The sequence below is a fragment of the Thalassophryne amazonica genome, chromosome 20 (assembly GCF_902500255.1).
Source record: "Thalassophryne amazonica chromosome 20, fThaAma1.1, whole genome shotgun sequence".
Lineage (NCBI taxonomy): Eukaryota > Metazoa > Chordata > Actinopteri > Batrachoidiformes > Batrachoididae > Thalassophryne > Thalassophryne amazonica.
In genome coordinates this window covers 67590493-67614631 of record NC_047122.1, presented here as the reverse complement: position 1 = coordinate 67614631, position 24139 = coordinate 67590493, and the positions used below count along the sequence as shown (strand labels likewise).

The following is a 24139-nucleotide window of genomic DNA, read 5'->3' as shown; positions in this document are numbered from 1 at the left end:
TTTGTTCAAGTTTTTATTTGTTTTAGTACAACAGTTCAAGTCAGCTAGTCACTGTAACTATCCAGATGCCAAAGTGTATTGCTCATTTGCATTCCACCTATAGACCCCGTCCCACTGATGTCCAACACGACATCGATTCACGTCTGGCAGTTAATTCACAGCAAGGAGACCTGTGCTTCAGAGCTTCAAAATACAAAAGCCAATAGGACAGCAGTGGCACAAAGCATGATTTCAGGAGAGACCAAATACGGGGAGCAAAGCTGCACAAAACACCTGCGTGTGTAACAGCTGACGCCTTGTGCTACTTTAAATTTACACTCGATTGCTGGAACAGTTCACACATTTTCAAAAAAACGTACTATGAACTAGGCAAGGACCAATGCAATAGAAGCATGCTTCATAAAAAAGGCAAGTACACATGATAGTATGCAAATGAAGGGCCAGAAGCTGCAGACAAAGCCACATATCCAACTGGAATGGACTCAAGGTGGATGGGGGGGAGCAACTCGCATCTAAAAACCAGCACAAATACCCTCTGAGGCACAACTGAAAAATTGGAACGTGTGTTCATTTCAAGAAGGTGGGGTAGTGAACACAACAAAATACTGGCCAAACAAAAAATAAATCATTCTTTGGATACGTAAAAAACCCTATACAATCCCCCCCAAGTGCATGTTTCAGTCTTCCGAGGTTCCTTCTTCCGAGCCGCCCCTCTTTGGTTTCTTTGTTCTTTCGTACTTCTTACCAACTTTTTGTCCTGTCAAAGGACAGAGAGTTATTTCACAATAAAAGCACCACCTCTATCAAATGTGATAGCTGATGTGACAATGACCTTCTCTTTGAATTTCTCATTCATCGCTGCCATAATTTGCTGTGCGGTTTTCTTTGTTTGCCTCCATCTTCTGATGAGTTTCTCCTCTGCCATCTTGCTGAAGTTGTTGTTCTCCTCCAAAGCCTTCTGCTGGACCTCCTTCCCATGCTCACGCTTCTCAGCCAAGTGCTTCAGAACCTCAGCTTCATGGTTCTGAGTGGAGTGGGACATCAGATCAATATTCTACATTAACACCCACACACACCTGAGGTCAGAATGAGGACCTAAAGTCTGATATGCATCATATTCCAGAGTACATGTGGTACAGTTTCTGTAACATCTGCTCTTTAACTTAGGATTTTTGTGCATTGCTATCATGCATTTTATTGTTGTTTATTTTCTTTAGTGCTTTGATTCCTGTGGAATCCCTGTACAAGGACTTTTAATGAGTGATTCTCTTCCCCCATGTGATCAGGTTTTACCTTACGTCTCTCTTCTGCAGCATCCAGCTTCCTCTGGATTTCCTCCAGTGAGACATCCTTCTTCTTGGGAGGAGACAAAGGGAATTCACCCTTGCCATCAGGAGCACCCAGGAGGACCTCAAAGGCCTGTCCGGAGGCCCTCTTGTCCAGTTCCTTGAACCTGAATATCTATCAACAAATACAAAAAAAACATGAAGTGACGCAGTGCAACTTGTGAGAGAAGACAAGATCTCCTAGCATACCTTCAGGAGTAGCCATCTTTCAGTGCACTGGCAGGTCAATTTAACTGGAATTAGAGGGGGCAAAGTAAAATTAGCCTCCATCCCTCTGAAATTGCCTCAAGTGGATGGTTTTTCAAGATTCTACTGACTAGACGAGCCAAGACACGCCAATTTTCAACATCCACTGGCGACCCCCTCTGGTAGTCTACGGCAGTGCAAGAAACCACCGCCCATCAATCCACACAAAACGGCACCGACCCTCAACCGACTGCATTCAACAGCCGCCGTTTGTCCAACATGTGGCCGCAGCACCCCTAAAAATCACTACACAAGCAGCCATGTCACTCCAGAAACGACAAGGGGGCGTTTGAAAAGCAAACTACAGTGTTGGAACCAACGACAGCAAGACACGTTTAACGGAGACAAAAGGCTGATCGGGCGGGTGGTGGCAGTGCCAGGTGCAGACAGGCAGAGACTGAGCCCGCTGCACCGACAGAGGGAAAAACACCAACACACACACCATCACAAATCAGATTAAACAAGAATGAGGACACCCAGGGGAGGTGGAAACGTGCACCTGTTTAACTGAGTCCAACAGGAGGGGCGTCAACTCGGGTTATCGGAGCCTGCAGCTACAGAGAACAAAAACGGAATAGACAATTTCGGAAGTGATGCACAATACCACTTACAAAAAACTGACATCTTGAATAATACAATCCAGAGCAACTGTCAGTTTTATTTGGTTCAAATAAAAAAGTCTGCTGATGTTAGACTTTCACTTGAGGTGAAGCCCCAGCTCTCGTGATTTGGCGCTATAGAAATAAAAAAAACTGAAAATTGAGTTGATGGTTATTGACGAAGCTCCCGTGATTTTTTTTTCCCTTTACATCTCCTGAACATTGAGCACTTCTTTTACATTCACACTTAAACACCACATTTGTGTCGTTTTGGCTCCGTCACGTTACCACAGAACGCGCCTTCTAACGTCAGAAATAATAATAAAAACAAACGTTTTATTGAGCCAGCAGTGATCATTTAAAGCCACTTTTTCTTTGAACTCTCTGGTGTTAGTGACCAAATGGTCAAACAAAGGAGCTTTTGACAGCAACGTGACGAGCAGCTGCAAACAAAGACACACTGACGGAGATCGAACGGAGATTTATTCACACGCCTACAGGAGCCGTCGAGGGACAACAGACAACAAAACCTACGTCAATTACGTCTGTCTGCGTCCATCCGTACAAAGAATTACCGAACTGCCACCAAACACAATAAGCGCACACTCGTGAGATTTAAAGTTTTAAAAGACCAACAAAAGCGCCGTTAGCTCACTTAGCAACACGACCGACAACAAAACGCCAAACACAAAAATCACCATCAGACTCAGGACGGCTGCGCCTTCTGCACCACTCTCACTCAACTAAAGAAAGCAGAATAACCTCGGCACGTTTACTGGCTGTAAAAGATGGGTTTTGTCGTCGCACCCACCGTCTCCGAGCTACTGCGGCGCTCCGCTCTCACCGTGACCACTACTCCTCTGAGCGCGAGCGCCCCAAACCCCAAATAAATGGACCAACGATGCGCGCCGTCACGGGGAACATGGCGGGTCATTGGCTCGCCTCTGGCGCCCACTTCCTCTTGTAATTGTAGTTTTTGTATTGCTTAGCTTGAACTTAAGTCCATTTCAATATAAAATTTGGCTGCTGTTCCAACGAAAGGAAGCTGGCTTTGTTTAAAGCATTTTGTACACTGCACATCTGTGGATAAACTGTCCCCATATTATTATTTTTTTTTCTTTTGTTGTTGTTATGTATGGTGTTTTGTTTCTTTTATCTGGACCCTGAGTCTGTGATAAAGTCTATCTAATATAGTGCAGCAGATAACAAACAATCCTTCAAATGGTGATGCAAGCACCAAATTCGACACAAATACTAGACATTATGAACAAAACAGACTGGCTACTTGAATTTTCAATAGGCAGCCAGGTAGGGGGTCAATTGAAGAATTACACAGGGGTCAAACTTTAAAAATGCTCCGATCATATCGAAAACTATACAACATTATTTTCCTGATAATAAATATCCCAAAAAGGTATAGTTTGGTCAATCTATGACTGAAAGTTATGGGTTAAAAACAGGAAGAATGGCAACAAAAGTCAATTTAAGTTTGTACCAGGATCAAAACTTAAAGTTGCTTAAATTTTGTTAAAAAAAAAAAACGGATGCAAATTATTGGTTGAATTATTAAGGAATAGTTAAAAAGGAATAATTTGTTATGTGGGCCGCCCGAAGAGGAGGTACTGCTGGCCAACGCCAGAGGGCGCCCTGCCTGTTGTCGGGTTTCAGGCACCAGAGGGCGCAGTCACCACCCAGGAGCCAGGACTACCAGCTGTCAGAAATCATCTCATCACCATCCCATCCCATATAAGACTGGAGGAGACACCACATCTCTGCCGAGATATCAGTTTACCACTCAGGTAAAACTCTCAGCTGTGTCTGTGCTCAACGCACTACTCATTGTCTTTCTTTGAGAACCTTTGCAGACGGACCTGTTATCTTCAAATCAGCTGGAGCTGGGTTTTGGACATTTGAGGAGTGGCGGACTTCACTATCCTGTTACCAAAACCAGAGAAGTATCAGTCCGGTCACTGCACGTATCTGTGTTTTGTGTCGGAGGTGGAGATTCTCCCACAAATGGAATCGAAACTGAATTGCTGATTGTTCTGCTGGGTGTGCACACACCTACCATTAACCTGTCTTCTGTTCCTGCCAGCAGTACCAGATCTGACAGCTGAAGTAGAGGCCACCTGGGGACTCGGGACTTGGCGGCTTCGGTGTACTGCAGGTCTTCGTTGGCGGCGGAACCTTGTGGTCCCCGGCTCTTCTCTGGATAGGCTTCTCCTACCCTCGGACCTGCCCACACGTCACCTGTTGACTTTGTAATTGACTGTCTAAAAATAGTATTCGACCTGTTGTGCACATTTGCCACAATAAATTGTATTTATTTGACTACCCATTGACTGTTCATTGCGCCCCCTGTTGTGGGTCCGTGTCATTACATTTCCCCAACAGGATATCTCCAGCCAACGTCATGGATCCCGAGGGGCGTCAACCACCAGTTGAACAGCCAATGGAAGAGCAGGGTGCACAGGCGTCTGCAGGAGGCGTGATTGGTGAGTTGCAGCAAATCCTCACCGCCTTTACTGCTCGGTTGGATCTAATGACCGAGCAGAACGTCATCCTCAATCGTAGAATGGAGGCTCTCAACCACCGCGCAGGTGGAAGCGCGCGCCTCAGGGCGCTGCTGCAGCTCCTCCTCCTGCTGACCGGTGTCGAATATAGACATTCCACTGGTCATTCAACGACCCCCACCCACCATCCCCTGAAGCATACATAAGTCCCCCAGAGCCATACGGGGGTTGTGTGGAGACGTGCGCGGACTTTTCAATGTAGTGTTCGCCTCGTCTTTTCACAGCATCCCGTGATGTACGAGTCGGACGCCAGCAGGGTGGCTTATGTAATTAATTTGCTTTGAGGGCGAGGCACGTGCCTGGCTACGGCGCTCTAGGAGCAGAATTCACGGCTTCCTTAGCTCTTATACTGGGTTTGTGAGGGAGTTCAGAACAGTCTTTGATCACCCAAACAGAGGCGAGACTGCTTCTACAACGCTGCTGTCAATGAGACAGGGGCGTCGGAGTGCAGCTGAGTATGCGGTCGACTTCCGCATAGCAGCTGCGAGGTCCGGATGGAATACCGCTGCACTCCACGCCGCCTTCGTAAACGGACTGTCGTCAGTCCTGAAGGAGCATCTGGTGGCTAAGGATGAGCCGCGGGATTTAGATGGGCTTATTGATCTGGTTATACGGTTAGACAACCGATTGGAAGAACGTCGACGGGAGCGAGACGAAGGACGTGGCCGGGCACGCGCCGCCCCTCTCCCCTTCCCGTTCTGAAGCAGCCCCCGCCTTCCCCACGCTCCAGAGCCCAAATGCTCCGTGTGACAACAGCTCCCTCTGCTGACAAAGCTATGGACACGAGCAGGGCCAAAATAAAATTAGAAAACAGACAGAGGAGGCTGGCCCACGGAGAGTGCTTTTTCTGCGGCTCTAACAAGCATCTGCAGAAACAATGCCCCACTCGGTCATAACACCAACGCTCACCTTTAGAAACTGGGCTAAGGGTGGGCCATAACACACATGCGGGTACTGCACGTAAATCAATCAATCAATCAATTTTTTTATATAGCGCCAAATCACAACAAACAGTTGCCCCAAGGCGCTTTATATTGTAAGGCAAGGCCATACAATAATTATGTAAAACCCCAACGGTCAAAACGACCCCCTGTGAGCAAGCACTTGGCTACAGTGGGAAGGAAAACTCCCTTTTAACAGGAAAGAAACCTCCAGCAGAAACCAGGCTCAGGAGGGGGCAGTCTTCTGCTGGGGACTGGTTGGGCTGAGGGAGAGAACCAGGAAAAAGACATGCTGTGGAGGGGAGCAGAGATCGATCACTAATGATTAAATGCAGTGGTGCATACAGAGCAAAAGGAGAAAGAAACAGTGCATCATGGGAACCCCCCAGCAGTCTACGTCTATAGCAGCATAACTAAGGGATGGTTTAGGGTCACCTGATCCAGCCCTAACTATAAGCTTTAGCAAAAAGGAAAGTATTTAGCCTAATCTTAAAAGTAGAGAGGGTGTCTGTCTCCCTGATCTGAATTGGGAGCTGGTTCCACAGGAGAGGAGCCTGAAAGCAGAGCGGGCTAATCAAGAGCTGGAACAGGCCCTGCGGTGTATGACCTCCGCGCACCCGACGGCCTGGAGTCAACATCTGGCCTGGAACGAGTACGCTCATAACAGTTAAGTTTCCTCAGCAACCGGCCTCTCCCCATTTGAGGCATGTTTGGGGTACCAGCCCCCATTGTTTCCGGCAGTGGAGGGAGAGGTCGGGGTTCCCTCGGTCCAGGCCCACTTCAGGAGGTGCCGTCGGGTGTGGCGTACAGCCCGCTCTGCCCTGCTGAAAGCCCGGACGAGGGCAAAGAGCCATGCAGACCGCCAACGTGACCTGGCCCCAGAATATCAGCCCGGGCAGGAGGTCTGGCTGTCAACAAAGAACATTCCTCTCAACACGGAGTCGCAAAAGCTGATGGACAGATATATCGGACCATTTCGGATCACCAAAATCATCAGTCCAGCCGCAGTGAAGCTGAAACTCCCGGCTTCACTGCAGATCCATCCTGTTTTTCATGTCTCCAAGATCAAACCATACCACACCTCGGACCTTTGCACCCCCGGACCTGCGCCGCCTCCTGCCTGCATCATCGACGGCGAGCCTGCATGGACTGTCCGCAGGCTCCTGGATGTTCGCCGGAGGGGTCGGGGTCTCCAATATCTGGTGGACTGGGAGGGTTATGGACCTGAAGAACGCTCCTGGGTGAAGAGGAGCTTCATCCTGGACCCGGCCCTCCTGGCCGAGTTCTACCAGTGACACCCTGACAAGCCGGGTCGGGCGCCAGGAGGCGCCCGTTGGGGGGGGGGGGGTCCTGTTATGTGGGCCGCCCGAAGAGGAGGTACTGCTGGCCAACTCCAGAGGGCGCCCTGCCTGTTGTCGGGTTTCAGGCACCAGAGGGCGCAGTCACCACCCAGGAGCCAGGACTACCATCTGTCAGAAATCATCTCATCACCATCCCATCCCATATAAGACTGGAGGAGACACCACATCTCTGCCGAGATATCAGTTTACCACTCAGGTAAAACTCTCAGCCTTGTCTGTGCTCAACGCACTACTCATTGTCTTTCTTTGAGAACCTTTGCAGATGGACCTGTTATCTTCAAATCAGCTGGAGGTGGGTTTTGGACGTTTGAGGAGTGGCGGACTTCACTCCTTTTTCCAAAACCAGAGAAGTATCAGTCGGTCACTGCACGTATCTGTGTTTTTGTGTCAGAGGTGGAGATTCTCCCACAAACGGAATCGAACTGAATTGCTGATTGTTCTGCTGGGTGTGCACACACCCACCATTAACCTGTCTTCTGTTCCTGCCAGCAGTACCGGATCTGACAGCTGAAGTAGAGGCCACCTGGGGACTCGGGACTTGGCGGCTTCGGTATACTACAGGTCTTCGTTGGCGGCAGAACCTTGTGGGCCCCGGCTCTTCTCTGGATAGGCGTCTCCTACCCTCGGACCTGCCCACACGTCACCTGTTGACTTTTGTAATTGACTGTCTAAAAATAGTATTCGACCTGTTGTGCACATTTGCCACAATAAATTGTATTTATTACCCACTGACCGTTCATTTGCGCCCCCTGTTGTGGGTCCGTGTCATTACACTTCCCCAACATAATTTGCACCATGTGTCATGCAAATTATCATGTTACGGGGTAATATATGTCACATGTCATAGAATCCAGTGGACGTCGACATTGTTTGCCCTTTAATTTGAAGACCAAACATTCAACGCAGTCAAAACTATTCCATTTATTAATCCTATTAACTCAACCAATAATTTGCACCACTTTTAACCCAAATTGAAGCAACTTTAACTTTAGACCCCTGTACAAACTGAAATTGATCTTTATCACCATTTTTCCTGTTTTTACGCCATAACTCTATAACATTCAGTCACAGATGGTGCAAAAAAATGTTGTATAATTTTCAATATGATTGTAGCATTTTTAAATGTTGACCCCTGTGTAATTCTTCATTGACCCCTACCTGGCTCCTATTGAAAATTCAAGTCACCATTCTGTTTTGTTTAGATTTTTGTTGTTGTTTGCAAAAGAGTTAATGTCTAAGGAGTATTTGTGCCGAATTTAATGCTTGCATCACCATTTGAAGGATTCCTCTGCTGCACTAATAGAAGTTCTTCAACAGTGAAGCAAAACAGCTGTTTAACTAATCCAAATTACTATAAATTGAGTTGTCAAACTATTTGAATTAAAAGTTGGAGAGACGCATGTTAGATTAGGTTTTCCTTCCTTGACTTTGGTAAATGAAACAAACCTAAAACTGTTGCATTTTCTTCCATAAATCTTGTTAGGGTTCACACTATTTTGTTCTGGCAGTGTCAGTGCATGGTGCATGCTGGGACAACAACAACTCCAAGACCACTCAGTTAACTGTGGAACAACTAAAGAATTCTTAATAGAAGCAATGTCCCGTTTCAGAATGGTGACTATTTAGAGACTGACCCTGTTGTGTCTGATGATTTTGCGGATGTTAATGCTGGATTTTACGGTCACACATTGAGTTTTTATGGCTATTCCATGCTAGTAAACATTTTGAATTACAGTTGTATGATGATTTCCATGATTTTCCTTATAAATCATTGTTGTTGGATCAGCAATTTCGTTAAATATATCATATAGCAGAGGAACACACTGATATTGAGAAGTGAAATGTGTTTCTAGTATTTACAGAAGGTGTGGAATAATTCTTTAAACAAAATTAGGAAGGTGCCTACATTTGGGCACCCCAACAGAAAAAATACATCAATATTTAGTCAATCATCCTTTTGCAGAAATAGCAGCCTCAAAATGTTTCCTATAGCTTCCAATGAGAGTCTGGATTTCTGGTTGAAGGTATTTTGGACCATTCTTCTTTACAAAACATCTCATAGATATTCAGGTCTGGGGACTGAGATGGCCATTCCAGAACATTGTACTTGTCCTCTGCATGAATGCCTTAATAGATTTTGAGCAGTGTTTAAGGCCGTCTTGTTGAAGATCCAGCCCCGGCAACTTCAACTTGTCACTGAGTCATGAACATGTTCTCAAGAATCTGCTGATACTGACTGGAATCCATGTGGCCCTCAACTTTAACAAGATTCCCAGTACCTGCACTGGCCACACAGCCCCACAGCATGATGGAACCACCTCCAAATTTTACTCTAGGTAGCAAGTGTTTTTCTTGGAATGCTGTGTTCTTTTTCAGCCATGCATACCGCCCCTTTATAATTCCAAATAACTCAATTTTAATTTCATCAGTCCGCAACACTTTATGTTGCAGGTCTGTGGGTTGACTATGACTGTTCTCAACATCCGTCGCTTCAGCTTATCTGAGATTTTTCTTGGCCTGCCACTTCAGGCCTTAACTACACTCAACAAAAATATAAACGCAACAGTTTTGGTTTTGCTCCCATTTTGTATGAGATGAACTCAAAGATCTAAAACTTTTTCCACATACACAATATCACCATTTCCCTCAAATATTGTTCACAAACCAGTCTAAATCTGTGATAGTGAGCACTTCTCCTTTGCTGAGATAATCCATCCCACCTCACAGGTGTGCCATATCAAGATGCTGATTAGACACCATGATTAGTGCACAGGTGTGCCTTAGACTGCCCACAATAAAAGGCCACTCTGAAAGGTGCAGTTTTATCACACAGCACAATGCCACAGCTGTCGCAAGATTTGAGGGAGCGTGCAATTGGCATGTTGACAGCAGGAATGTCAACCAGAGCTGTTGCTCATGTATTGAATGTTCATTTCTGTCAGGACCTCCACATCCAGCATGTTCACCTCCAAGATTGTCTGAGACCAGCCACTCGGACAGCTGCTGAAACAGTCAGTTTGCATAACCAAAGAATTTCTGCACAAACTGTCAGAAACTGTCTCAGGGAAGCTCATCTGCATGCTCGTCATCCTCTTCGGGGTCTCGACCTGACTCCAGTTCGTCGTCATAACCGACTTGAGTGGGCAAATGCTCACATTCGCTGGCATTTGGCACGTTGGAGAGGTGTTTGAGGTGTTTGAGGTTTGAGTTCATCTCATACAAAATGGGAGCAAAACCAAAAGTGTTGCGTTTATATTTTTGTTGAGTGTAGTACTGTGCCTGTGGTCTTCCATTTCCTCACTATGTTCCTCACAGTGGAAACTGACAGCTGAAATCTCTGAGATAGCTTTTTGTATCCTTCCCCTAAACCATGATGTTGAACAATCTTTGTTTACAGGTCATTTGAGAGTTGTTTAGAGGCTCCCATGTTGCCACTCATTAGAAAAGATGCAAAGAGGGAAACATTTGCAAATGACCACCTTAAATACCCTTTCTCATGATTGGATTCACCTGTGTAAGGAGGTCAAGGGTCAATGAGCTTACCAAACCAATTTTGTGTCCCAATAATTAGTGCTAAATGTATTCAAATCAGTAAAATGACAAGGGTGCCCAAATTTATGGACCTGCCCAATTTTGTTTAATTAATTATTGCACACTTTCTGTAAATACTAGAAACTTAATTTCACTTTTCAAATATCAGTGTGTTCATCTGCTATATGATATATTTAACTGAAATTTCTGATCCAGATGACCAATGATTTATAAAGGAAAATCATGGAAATTATCATGGGTGCCCAAACTTTTACATACAACTGTACATTTGTATTAGGATTTTACGTTTTCTGGTAATGTCCTCTGTTTTTGTATTGTGAGTCTAGGCTGAGCGTGTCTGACCTTTTGGCATCTCGCACCTGCAATCTATCATCCAATCCTGTGCAGTTTAAAGACCAGCTCATTCTTCCACTTCTCACCAGTTTGTTGACTTTCCTCTTTGGGACACTTGACTTTAATTCGTAGTTTTCAGATCAGTGTGTTTTGTTTGAACTTTTTAAGCCTGCCTTTAACTTTGCTTGTTTGCTGTGTTTTCCCAGTCTTACTTCCTGTTTGCTCACACTGAGCCTCCAGGGACAAGGACCAAGGACAAATTTGCTCCCCACCAAGCCCTTTGCACTCTGTGAAATAAATACCTCATCATTTAACTCTGAGTGCACAGTTTGTGTTTTGCGGTTCAATTCATACATCTGTCACAATTTTTGTCTGTTCAGGGGCAACAAGAAGCAGTTTACTTAGTGTTTCTTATTTCCCTGTTTAATAACACTAATTGGCTGGTTAGCCCACAATGGTGTTTTCATTCTAAACTAGAGCACCGCGCTCATAAAGCGCAAACCTCCGTTAACACTAGTTTCCAATTCCATAAGTTTTTACCTTTAGAAAACATTTTCAAGGTCAAAGTCCTGTTAAAAGTGGCTTTTCATAAGAGCCCTGTCCCACCTTGACGATTTAGTCAGCCTATACTGAGAGCCCCATTTCCACCGAGTGATCCGGCTCGGTATGGTACGGGTCAGAACATTTAAGTTTGGCTTGGTTTGCATTTCCACCGCTGGCAGAACCCTTTTTTGGTGGTGTAGGTAAATCCATAACAGAAAAAAATGATTGTGATTGAGGCACTTTTGATTGAGATATAATGCAAAATGTGCACCAAATGGGCTTTTCAATATTAAATTCAAACATCCACAAAATGCGAAAACATAACCTTATCAATACTGGAGAGGAAAGAATTCAGAAAATACTATTCAATTCAACTTTACTGACCTGGATAAGCATTAAAAATGAAATGAATGAAAATATACAGTGCATAGAGCATACACAATGAAAATGAATAAATATGTGCACCAGTAAATGGATTAAAGATAAATAAATAAATAAGGTGACAATCCGATCTTGATAAAATTAAAAAAGGATTATAATAATAAAAATACATGCAATTTTCCAATTCCAGCTTCATGTAGATAACTGATAGCATGATGCTGTTTGGATCCCCCTGCAGATTTGAGCTTCTTGCATGAATAATCAATCAATGTTACTGATTTCAATGTATTTGTTATTAATCAAGTCATTTGTTCTGAATCCTGGTGCTTTTGTAGAAACGGCCGGCGTTATGGAGATGTGAACGCTGGGACTTTATTCATCTTCAGTTAACTTCACCCAGCCTGTTTGTTTTCAGATTATTTTTAGCTTACCGTTATTCTGGCAACAGGACGAGCAGATCAATGTGACTCAGTGATACTGTGCTGAAAATATTATAAACTTTAGATCTATTTTTACTCTTGTCATGATTTTGCCTTGATTTACATTTTCGAGGACAGTGCAGGATTTTGGTGGAATGGGAAATACACACACACGCTCATCTTCAACCGCTTAGTCCAATTAAGGGTCGCGGGGGGCTGAAGCCTATCCCAACAGTCATAGAGCGCGAGGCAGGTTACACCCTGGACAGGATGCCAGTCTGTCAGAATGGGAAATAATCACACATAAATCACTTCACCAAATGAAGTGGTCCCATACTGAACTCTTTGTTGAAGGAATGTGTTGCCAGGTGTGTGTTTTTCAGTCATTATTTAATTAACAAGTCAGAGTTGATATTTTTTTAGTGCAATTAAATCAGTCATCAAGAAAACAGATGGCATTCAACCAAAGCAAGAAGTTCTCAAAAAAAGAGTGACCGTGCATGAAGGAGACTAGTGAGGGAAGCCACCAAGACACCCAGACAATTCCAAAGGAGTTACATATTTCTGTGGCTATGAGAAAAGTGAGGGAAGCCACTAAGACATCCAGTGAGGGAAGCCACCAAGATACCCAGACAACTCCAAAGGAGTTAGAGGTTTCTGTGGCCGTGAGACTAGTGAGGGAAGCCACCAAGACACGCAGCAAGAGAAGACACCCAGACAACTTCAAAGGAGTTACAGATTTCTGTGGCTGTAACAACAGAAACTGCACAAAGAACGTTTGTCTTTTGCGCCATCAGCCACAGCTTCATGGTGGAGCAGAGCAGAGATGGATTTTCATAAGAGAAAACACATCTGTAACAGGCTGGAGTCGCCCACATGGACTCTGACAAACTGCAGCTGAAAATGAAGAGTTTACGCGTATTTCCAGAACAAGATAAATGCCATTTTTGCAAAATTTAAATTCCTACCATTATCATACACAGGACAACATTGAGAGCATTTCACATTTCATTAATTTGGTAACTTAAAATGAGATGGATCTCTGTGATTTCTGAAAGTGAATTTCAGTTTGATTTCAAATTGATATATTTTAAATTTTCATTTAATATGTGTTAAAAGGTGGTTAAAGTTATTCCAAATTTCTTCTATGTTCGGCTCCATCATCAATCAATCAATCAATTTTTTTATATAGCGCCAAATCACAACAAACAGCTGCCCCAAGGCGCTTTATATTGTAAGGCAAGGCCATACAATAATTATGTAAAACCCCAACGGTCAAAACGACCCCCTGTGAGCAAGCACTTGGCTACAGTGGGAAGGAAAAACTCCCCCTTAACAGGAAGAAACCCCCAGCAGAACCAGGCTCAGGGAGGGGCAGTCTTCTGCTGGGACTGGTTGGGGCTGAGGGAGAGAACCAGGAAAAAGACATGCTGTGGAGGGGAGCAGAGATCGATCACTAATGATTAAATGCAGAGTGGTGCATACAGAGCAAAAAGAGAAAGAAACACTCAGTGCATCATGGGAACCGTCCAGCAGTCTACGTCTATAGCAGCATAACTAAGGGATGGTTCAGGGTCACCTGATCCAGCCCTAACTATAAGCTTTAGCAAAAAGGAAAGTTTTAAGCCTAATCTTAAAAGTAGAGAGGGTGTCTGTCTCCCTGATCTGAATTGGGAGCTGGTTCCACAGGAGAGGAGCCTGAAAGCTGAAGGCTCTGCCTCCCATTCTACTCTTACAAACCCTAGGAACTACAAGTAAGCCTGCAGTCTGAGAGCGAAGCGCTCTATTGGGGTGATATGGTACTACGAGGTCCCTAAGATAAGATGGGACCTGATTATTCAAAACCTTATAAGTAAGAAGAAGAATTTTAAATTCTATTCTAGAATTAACAGGAAGCCAATGAAGAGAGGCCAATATGGGTGAGATATGCTCTCTCCTTCTAGTCCCCGTTAGTACTCTAACTGCAGCATTTTGAATTAACTGAAGGCTTTTTAGGGAACTTTTAGGACAACCTGATAATAATGAATTACAATAGTCCAGCCTAGAGGAAATAAATGCAAATAAACCCTGGGGTTGTTCTTATTTTCTTCAATTAGTGATGAGTATAAAGATGTCCTAGCTTTATGAAGGGCTTTTTTATAGAGCAACAGACTCTTTTTCCAGGCTAAGTGAAGATCTTCTAAATTAGTGAGACGCCATTTCCTCTCCAATTTACGGGTTATCTGCTTTAAGCTACGAGTTTGTGAGTTATACCACGGAGTCAGGCACTTCTGATTTAAAGCTCTCTTTTGGCATGAAGGCTGTAAAAGTGATGTAACAGATAAAAGATCCACTCTGCACAGTTTCTCTGATCATATCAATAAAAGCCTTTCTATGAGTGTTTTTAAAGGACTGTTTGTATTTCTTTATTTTTTATTAAAGTAAATGAAGTCCAACACATATTTAGTGACATGGAAATGTGCCTCTGTCCATCCCCTGACCCCTGACCTGTCTCAAAAATAAATGATTTCCGCTCGCTTTAGTCCTTATGTTCATTCTCTTTCTTATGGGCTCTGAAAATGGAGGGACGATAGACACAAACATTAATGCAATAGTTGTGTTGATCCCTTTGAATCAAATCACTTTGTCCTCGGCTGCTTTTCAGTAACTTGGACCAGGACTGACTCCTGACCAAAGATTCATCCAAATCAGGTCAACATGCAATGTGCAAATATTTGCTCATTTTGAAATGGATGCCTGCAACACGTTTCCAAAAAGCTGGTACAGTGGTATGTTTCCCACTGTGTTGCAATAAGCGTTTGGGAACTGAGGATACTAATTGTTGAAGCTTTGTAGGTGGAATTCTTTCACATTCTTGCTTGATGTACGACTTCAGTTGTTCAACAGTCCGGGGTCTCTGTTGTGGTATTTTGCTCTTCATAATGCACCACACATTTTCAATGGGCGACAGGTCTGGACTGCAGGCAGGCCAGTCTAGTACCCGCACTCTTTTACTACGAAGCCACACTGTTGTAACGCGCAGAATGTGGCTTGGCATTGTCTTGCTGTCTTGGTTTCAGCCTTGCTGCTTACATGTACAACCCCTGGCAAAAATTATGGAATCACCGGCCTCGGAGGATGTTCATTCAGTCATTCAGTAATTTGACCTTCAACAGGCTTTTCTTTCTACAATCATTGCCTCTAAATCAAAGGTAAACTGAACATTTTCCTGGAAATTTGCAACTTTTCTGATCCATTTTTAATCAGTTTGCACACTGTAAAGACTGTTATACAACCCCTGGCCATAATTGTGGAATCACCAGCCTCAGAGGATGTTCGTTCAGTTGCTTAATTTTGTAGAAAAAAAAGCAGATCACAGACATGACACAAAACTAAAGTAATTTCAAATGGCAACTTCCTGGCTTTAAGAAACACTATAAGAAATCAGGAAAAATAATTGTGGCAGTCAGTAACGGTTACTTTTTTAGACCAAGCAGAGGAAAAAAATATGGACTCAATTCTGAGGAATAAATTATGGAATCACCCTGTAGATTTTCATCCCCAAAACTAACACCTGCATCAAATCAGATCTGCTCGTTAGTCTGCATCTAAAAAGGAGTGATCACACCTTGGAGAGCTGTTGCACCAAGTGGACTGACATGAATCATGGCTCCAACACGAGAGATGTCAATTGAAACAAAGGAGAGGATTATCAAACTCTTAAAAGAGAGTAAATCATCACGCAATGTTGCAAAAGATGTTGGTTGTTCACAGTCAGCTGTGTCTAAACTCTGGACCAAATACAAACAACATGGGAAGGTTGTTAAAGGCAAACATACTGGTAGACCAAGGAAGACATCAAAGCGTCAAGACAGAAAACTTAAAGCAATATGTCTCAAAAATCAAAAATGCACAACAAAACAAATGAGGAACGAATGGGAGGAAACTGGAGTCAACGTCTGTGACCGAACTGTAAGAAACCGCCTAAAGGAAATGGGATTTACATACAGAAAAGCTAAACGAAAGCCATCATTAACACCTAAAGAGGAAAAAAAAAACAAGGTTACAATAGGCTAAGGAAAAGCAATCGTGGACTGTGGATGACTGGATGAAAGTCATATTCAGTGATGAATCTTGAATCTGCATTGGGTAAGGTGATGATGCTGGAACTTTTGTTTGGTGCCGTTCCAATGAGATTTATAAAGATGACTGCCTGAAGAGAACATGCAAATTTCCACAGTCGTCGATGATATGGGGCTGCATGTCAGGTAAAGGCACTGGGGAGATGGCTGTCATTACATCATCAATAAATGCACAAGTTTACGTTGATATCTTGGACACTTTTCTTATCCCATCAATTGAAAGGATGTTTGAGGATGATGAAATAATTTTTCAAGATGATAATGCATCTTGCCATAGAGCAAAAACTGTGAAAACATTCCTTGCAAAAAGACACATAGGGTCAATGTCATGGCCTGCAAATAGTCCAGATCTTAATCCAATTGAAAATCTTTGGTGGAAGTTGTAGAAAATGGTCCATGACAAGGCTCCAACCTGCAAAGCTGATCTGGCAACAGCAATCAGAGAAAGTTGGAGCCAGATTGATGAAGAGTACTGTTTGTCACTCATTAAGTCCATGCCTCAGAGACTGCAAGCTGTTATAAAAGTCAGAGGTGGTGCAACAAAATACTAGTGATGTGTTGGAGCGTTCTTTTGTTTTCATGATTCCATAATTTTTTCCTCAGAATTGAGTGATTCCATATTTTTTCCCTCTGCTTGGTCTAAAAAAGTAACCATTACTGACTGCCACAATTTTTTTTTCCTGATTTCTTATAGTGTTTCTTAAAGCCAGAAAGTTGCCATTTGAAATGACTTTAGTTTTGTGTCATGTCTGTGATCTGCTTTTTTCTACAAAATTAAACAACTGAATGAACATCCTCCGAGGCCGGTTGATTCCATAATTTTTGACCAGGGGTTGTAGAAAGTTTCTCCAGATGCTCTGAATCTTCTGATTATATTATGGACTGTAGATGATGGAATCCCTACATTCCTTGCGATTGAACATTGAGAAACATTGTTGTTAAACTGTTGGAATGTTTTTTTTTTCATGCAGTTGTTCATAAAGCGGTGATCCTCGTGCCATCATTGCTTGTGAACAGCTGAGCCTTTTGGGGATGCTCCTGTTATACCAATCATGACACTCACCTGTTTCCAATTAACCTGTTCACCTGTGGAATGTTACAAACAGGTGTTCTTTGAGTATTCATCAATTTTTCCAGTCTTTTGTTGCCCCTGTCCCAGCTTTTTTGAAAAGTGATGCAGTTATCCATTTTGAAATGAGCAAATATTTGCACAAAAACAATAAAGTTTTTCAGTTTGAACATTAAATATCTTGTCTTTATGGTGTATTCAATTGAATATATGTTGAAGAGGATTTGTAAATCATTGTATTTTGTTTTTATTTACATTTTACACAATGTCCAACTTCACTGGAATTGGGTTGTACATGTACAATCAAAGCAGAGGAAAAGCACTCACAGGGACCAGAAGTGGAGGTGCACGGCTCAAGAACAAGTCATATAGAAATAAAGCCAGCAATACTCGTGTCCTTCTTAATAAAGGTTTTACTGTCTCATGGCAAGGCAACAGGATCAGGAGCACAGACACGTTTTGACTAGGTCTTCCTCAGTGTGAGGAAGATCCTGATCCTGTTGCCTTGCTGTAAGACATTAAAACCTTTATTAAGAAGGACACTTGCGTGTTGCTGGCTTTAGTTGTACAATAACAATAAAGGCTCTATTCTATTCTACTTTTTCAAGCAAGAGGTCAGACATTTGAGTTCTGTGATGTCTGAAATGTAGAATGATTCTCCACAGGGACATGAAGCCAACTGCAGGAGTCAAGGATGCGACAGCCTCACACCATCTATGCAAAGTGGCGTGCACAAATCAGAGCGCCCCAGCGGAAAAGTGATCATAAGTGTCATATTGTTTCCTTGCAGTTTTTCTGTCAGTAAAAGCCAGTGATGTCATTCTGTGTGTTCAGCTCCAGCTCAGTGGAGAGAACAGATGGTATCCTCAGCCTGAGAGAGAGAGAGAGAGAGAGAGAGAGACATCAGGGGGGTTGTGTGTCTTCATGCTCTAATGGCAACACCAGCCAAATTCTGCAAATGTGCTTGGAAGAGGATTGGTTTTGGAAAGTATCTGCTTCATCTGGGGAAAAGGTTTTGGATTCTCTGGACCGTGGTGTTGCTGGTGGTTTTATTCTGTATTCACCGTGTCTCTTACTCATTTGCATGAACAAGCAAAATAAAATGTTTACTGAAAACTGAAGTCAAAATGGAAATGTCCAAACCTGTATTTTCTCAAATATCCATAACAGAAACCAAGTCCAACTTTAACAGCAAAAATGAACATTACAGCCTCGTAAAAAGGATGGATTGTCTTTGCAGCCATGACACCTGTTTGGGGGCACTTTGAAAATAAACTCGTTCAAGAAAATTTTAAGCCACACAGTTATGAATATTTAGGGGCGTGGTCACTTTGAGCCCTGCTCACTGCAGTAGAATGACCATATCTGTTCTTTCCGAGGATTTTATTGTAAATATCTGAGATAATTTAGTGCTAAATTGCACTTTGTAACAACGGACAGTCAAAGACGTCTGTGTTCCAGTATTTCCATATTTCCATCGAGTGAAATTTGCATGTTGTTTGATTTGTATGTTTGGACTGTTTGGTGACTTTAGCGCCATGGTTTCCTCCACAGTAATTGAGGAAATATACATTACCGCATTTTTTAAGTATCAGGCCAGACGTTTGGACCTCAGCCTGTCATGTTGACCTTTAACCAATTTTGCTCAAAATCAAATAACTTTGTCCTTGACTGACCCTCAGTTATTCCATTAAGATGCCATTCCAAATGCCATTAAACCTCTTGGAGTTATTTTGACACTCATGCATGTACGAACACTGTGTGTGGGTGTGAAGTGGAAAGTTGTGTGGGGTTAACTGCACGGGGTTTCCTAAAGCTTTGTGAGAAAGTAGAGGACAGATGTTTGCAGGATGAGGAGCTCAGGAGGTGATTATTAATCTGTGCTTCTCCTCCTGGGCAGCTTCTGCCTGTCAGACACACACGAGCAGCTGGTCCACAGGAACCGTGTCTTTGAGTCCAGTGGAGTAAATGTTTCAGTGGGACGGGGTGCGCTGTGGGTGGAGCTGGATTGACTCCTGACCCATTTTTTCATCCAAAAACACACCTCCCTCTTCTGTCCTGATCACTGAGGCAATGGAATGCTCTGGTGGTTGTAGGTTCAGAGTTTCTGGGCTGCACCTCCCTCACTTTGTGCTGTAATTGTCCACATAGGAAGTCTGTTTGTCTCTCGGGCATGCCGAGAGTAAGCTGTTCCCAGAGCAGGTAGCCAGAACTCTGCTATTACGCAAATACACTCAAGGAAGAAGAAGTGGAGGAAAAAAAAACATGAAGTGCGGCAGGATGAGGAAAAAATCCAGTCAGATTCTCCAAAAACAAAACTCAGGAGTGTAAATGCTGCATGCACGGTGTCTGCGATGCTGTGTGTCGATTGTCACATGACAGCAAATCAGTTGAGCAGTCATGTTGAGAACTGTGATTAAGTTTTATGTAACTGAGTTACATAATCCCAAACGGGGCGGCTCTGCTCGCAGGAGGCTGCAGGCAGTCTGGAAGGGGTTTCAGCATCCCGGCCCTTCCCCCACATGCACCTCTCACCGTGCGTGTGTGTGAGACAGAGGCAGAGAGTGCTCCTCACATGCACAGAGTAGGGTGGAAAAGTTGTCTTGTTTTTGTCGAGGGGGCACTTTTGCTCTTTGTGTCCAAAATTTGAAAACAAGAATGGACTTAGCCAAAATGGAAGCACAGGTCAGGACGTGTGATCTGACACACATTAGCTTTAAATACAAATAAATCCCTATCCAGAACAATCTAAATACAAACACACACACACACACACACGTCTGTAACGGTGTGATGATGTCATTAGGAAGATGTTCATACCAATCAATTACAAATATCTTGCTGATCAATATACACTCACCAGCCACTTTATTAGGTACACTATGCTAGTACCGGGTTGAACCCCCTTTTAATTCTTTATGGCATAAATTCAACAAGGTTTTGGAAACATTCCTCAGAGATGTTGGTCCATACAGACATGATGACATCACCCAGTCTGTCCATTCAGCCAGTCTGTCCATCATCCTCTGACCTCTGACATCAACAAGGCATTTTCAATCCACCATAGCTGCTGCTCACTGGATATCTTCTCTTTTTTGGGACCATTCTCTGTATGGTTGTGTGTTAACATATCAGTAGATCAGTAGTTTCTGAAATTACCCAGATCAGCCCATCTGGAAACCAACAACCATGCATGTTCAAAGTCACTTAAATCCCCTTTCTGCCACATTCTGATGTTCGGTTTGAACTTCAGCAATTTGTTTTGCTGCCGTGTGATTGGCTGAGTAGGTATTTGTGGTAACAAGTAATTGAACAGGTGTACCTAATAAAGTGGCAGATGAATGTATACTTTAGATCATCCATCTAGGCTTTTTAGTTGTTGATATATAAAATAAAAAGTATTATTCAGACCACTGGCCTGTACTTTTGACCAAACTACTCCTTAATCTGGCTGCTAAAATTTGACTGTCCTCTTTAAAATCTAATCCATGCTCCCTACCTTAGTCATGGCTTGCTCAGGGGGGCGTCCACCAATGTGGTCCTTTATGAAACACACTTGAAATGATGATGATGATGATTAAATGGCCAGTCTTTGTTTGTTTTGTCACTCCTTAGCAATTGACAAGCTCACTGGAATTAATAAATTGTATCCAGAAAGCTTTCACAGCACTTCACTTTTTCCACATTTGTTATGGTACAGCTTTATTCCAAAATGGATGAATTGATTTTTTTTTTCCTCAAAAATTCTACACACAATACCCAATAATGACAATATGAACAATGTTTTTATGAGATTTTTACAAATTTATTAAAAATTAGAAAAACTGAGAAATCACCACACTCAAAACGCAACTGCTGACTCAACGAGAAAAACTGATGTACATTTTGCATAGATATTTTTTCAGACTGTTACAACAAGTACTAAAAGGATCAATGTGAGTTCCAGGAAATATGCGTGATTGGTGATAACAGTTATCACAAACTTATCAACCGGCATGTTGACAAACTGATTTAACGGTGTCCTTCTGTAGAGAAAATGCAAACAAATATAAATTCAACTAACAAGTACCAACAAAAACTATTTAAGGACCTGTGGCCCACTCTGGGCCAACTATGCTGAAAATGTACCAATCTGTCATTAACCTTGGATCTGTTCCAAAATGTTTTAAACCTGCAAGTGATTAAATCATTACCTAACACATCATATTTGACCCGAGTGTATTGAAAAATTACAGGCAATATCAAAGCTAGCATTCTGTTCCAAAATTTTTGAAAAGGTGGTTTCACGGCAAGCTCGTAGACCACCTCACTGAGAATGATCTTTTTGAGCCGTTGCAGTCTGCTTTTAGGAAATATCACTCCACAGAGACGGCGCTCACTAAAGTAGTGAATGATCTTCTGCAAGGTCTCAGACACCACTATGGTTTTGTGCTGTTAGATCTCAGTGCTGCATTTGATACCGTGGATCATCATATTTTACTGGATAGGTTGGAGAATCTTTTAGGATTACTGGAAGTGCCCTTGCGTGGTTGACGTCATACCTGACCAGTCCTTCTCAATGTGTTTTGTATAATAATACTACCTCTAACCTTAATGACGTGAGATTCGGGGTTCTACAGGGATCCATTTTAGGCGCCTTGCTTTTTTCTCTATATGTAGCACCCCTTGGGCGTATACTGCAGTGTTTGGGATTGCCTTTCATTGTTATGCTGATGATACTCAGTTGTACATGCCAATAACTGCGGGAAATCTCACTCCCATAAAATCCCTGGAGGACTGTCTTTTATCAGTGAGAAGCTGGATGTCTAGTAACTTCCTACTTTTAAACTCTGATAAGACTGAGATGATGGTTCTTGGTCCAGTGAGACATCTCCATCAATTTGACCAGCTGGCGCTCAGCCTAGGTTCATGTGTCATACATCATACAGAGAAAGTGAGGAACCTTGGGTTAATTAATTTATATTATATATATTATAATAATTTTTGATCCCACGTTGTCCTTTGACCTCCACATCAGGGATGTCATTAGGATGTTATTTTTCCATCTGTGAAATATAGCGAAGATCCGCCCCATCCTGTCTATGGCTGATGCTGAGACCCTGATTCATGTTTTTTTTCTTCTAGACTAAATTATTGGAATATCCTATTTGCAGGGTTACTGCAGTAAAGCATTAGGGGTCTTCAGCTGGTTCAGAACGCTGCTGCCAGACGTTTGACACAAAGCAGAAGGTTTGAACATATCACACCCATTTTGGCATCTTTACGCTGGCTCCCTGTCTCTGTGAGAGCAGATATTATGGTTTTATTGACTTAAAAAGTTGTTCATGGACTGGCGCCATCTTATCTGGCCGATGCAGTGGAACCCTACGTGCCGGCCTGGGCTTTGCGGTCGCAGGATGCAGGACTTCTTCTTCACCCTGGGAACACAGAGAAGTCAGCAGGTCAAAGAGCTTTTTCTTATCATGCACCCACCCTGTGGAACAGTCTTCCTGCGACCGTGAGGCAGTCAGAGTCCACGGACATTTTTAAGTCAAGACTTCAACCTATTTTTATTCTCTTTCTTATGAATTGTTTTTATTTTTATTTTTTTTTAGCTTATTTTTATCTGTTTTATTCTTTTACTTCTGTTTTAAATTATGTATTAGAATTTTTTTATTATTTATTTATTTTAATTTTTATGTTGAACTGTTTTGTGTGAGGCGTCTTGAGATGGCTTTTGTTGTGATTTGGTGCTTTATAAGCTGATTAAATTGAAATTTAAACTAATATAAATTTATAATACTTGAACATCAAAATTCAAAAAGAAGAAGAAATCAGGCATTTTCTTGTTTTTTTGATGGAGTCTCCATTCAATCAAACACCTGATTTCTTCTTCTTTCTTTTCTTTTTTGTTTTGTGTGGACGTTGGACGTGTTACTGGATGGTTCTTTTTGTCTTTGGTCTGAAGCACACAGCGTCCATTTCTTCCAAAAAACCATCTAGAATATTGATTTGTCTGAACATACGTTTCACTGTGTGAAGATCCCAACCAGAAGCCCCTGAGCCCAGAGGAGTCAATGCCACTTCTGAACGAAGGAAACATAAATTTTCTTTTTTTAACTAATCTTAGTTGAACTAAAGTTATCCAGTTAAAGCTAAGATTTACTTTTGCATTAACTACCTAATATTTGGAAATATTTTATCACTTCTTTCTTTGACATCAAAGTATCTAGCTTGATGTCTTCTAAATCCAACCCGGGACAGTTGGACTCACCATCACCTCACTGATGCACTGCACTGACCTAAGAAGCCGTCTGCTCTAACACGCCCGACTCTTCAGCCTCAGCCCACAGCCGTCTGCACTGTTTTGGGTTTTGTCACTAATGAGACTTAGTAGATGGGACACACACCTACACACACACACACACACACACACAGATGGGGTACAACCAAAGACAGGACTGTAATCGGTGTGTCCCTGCAGCGTGACGAGCTGAGAACAGCGAGCAGGAAAACATCGACCACGGGGTGATATTAACTTTAATAATGCATGGAACATTAATGGCACTTTGTTTGCTTTGTATCATCAGCAACTTTTAAAAGCAATTACGTTTACTTATTATCAGTATTTATTTATTGATGGTTGAATTTGTGGAACAAATCAAACTTTTCTATT

At 42.7% G+C, this 24139-nt stretch overlaps 1 protein-coding gene across 1 annotated transcript; it reads right to left on the bottom strand.

Moving 5' to 3' along the window:
- Positions 1 to 23410, bottom strand: LOC117502024 (stathmin-like). The gene is given in 8 exon segments (XM_034161005.1): positions 1 to 710; positions 712 to 741; positions 743 to 757; positions 833 to 1024; positions 1294 to 1461; positions 1536 to 1620; positions 16341 to 16346; positions 23402 to 23410. Coding segments are annotated over 6 exon segments (519 nt in total). The 5' UTR covers positions 1617 to 1620; positions 16341 to 16346; positions 23402 to 23410; the 3' UTR covers positions 1 to 677.
- Between the last annotated feature and the right edge of the window lie 729 nt (positions 23411 to 24139).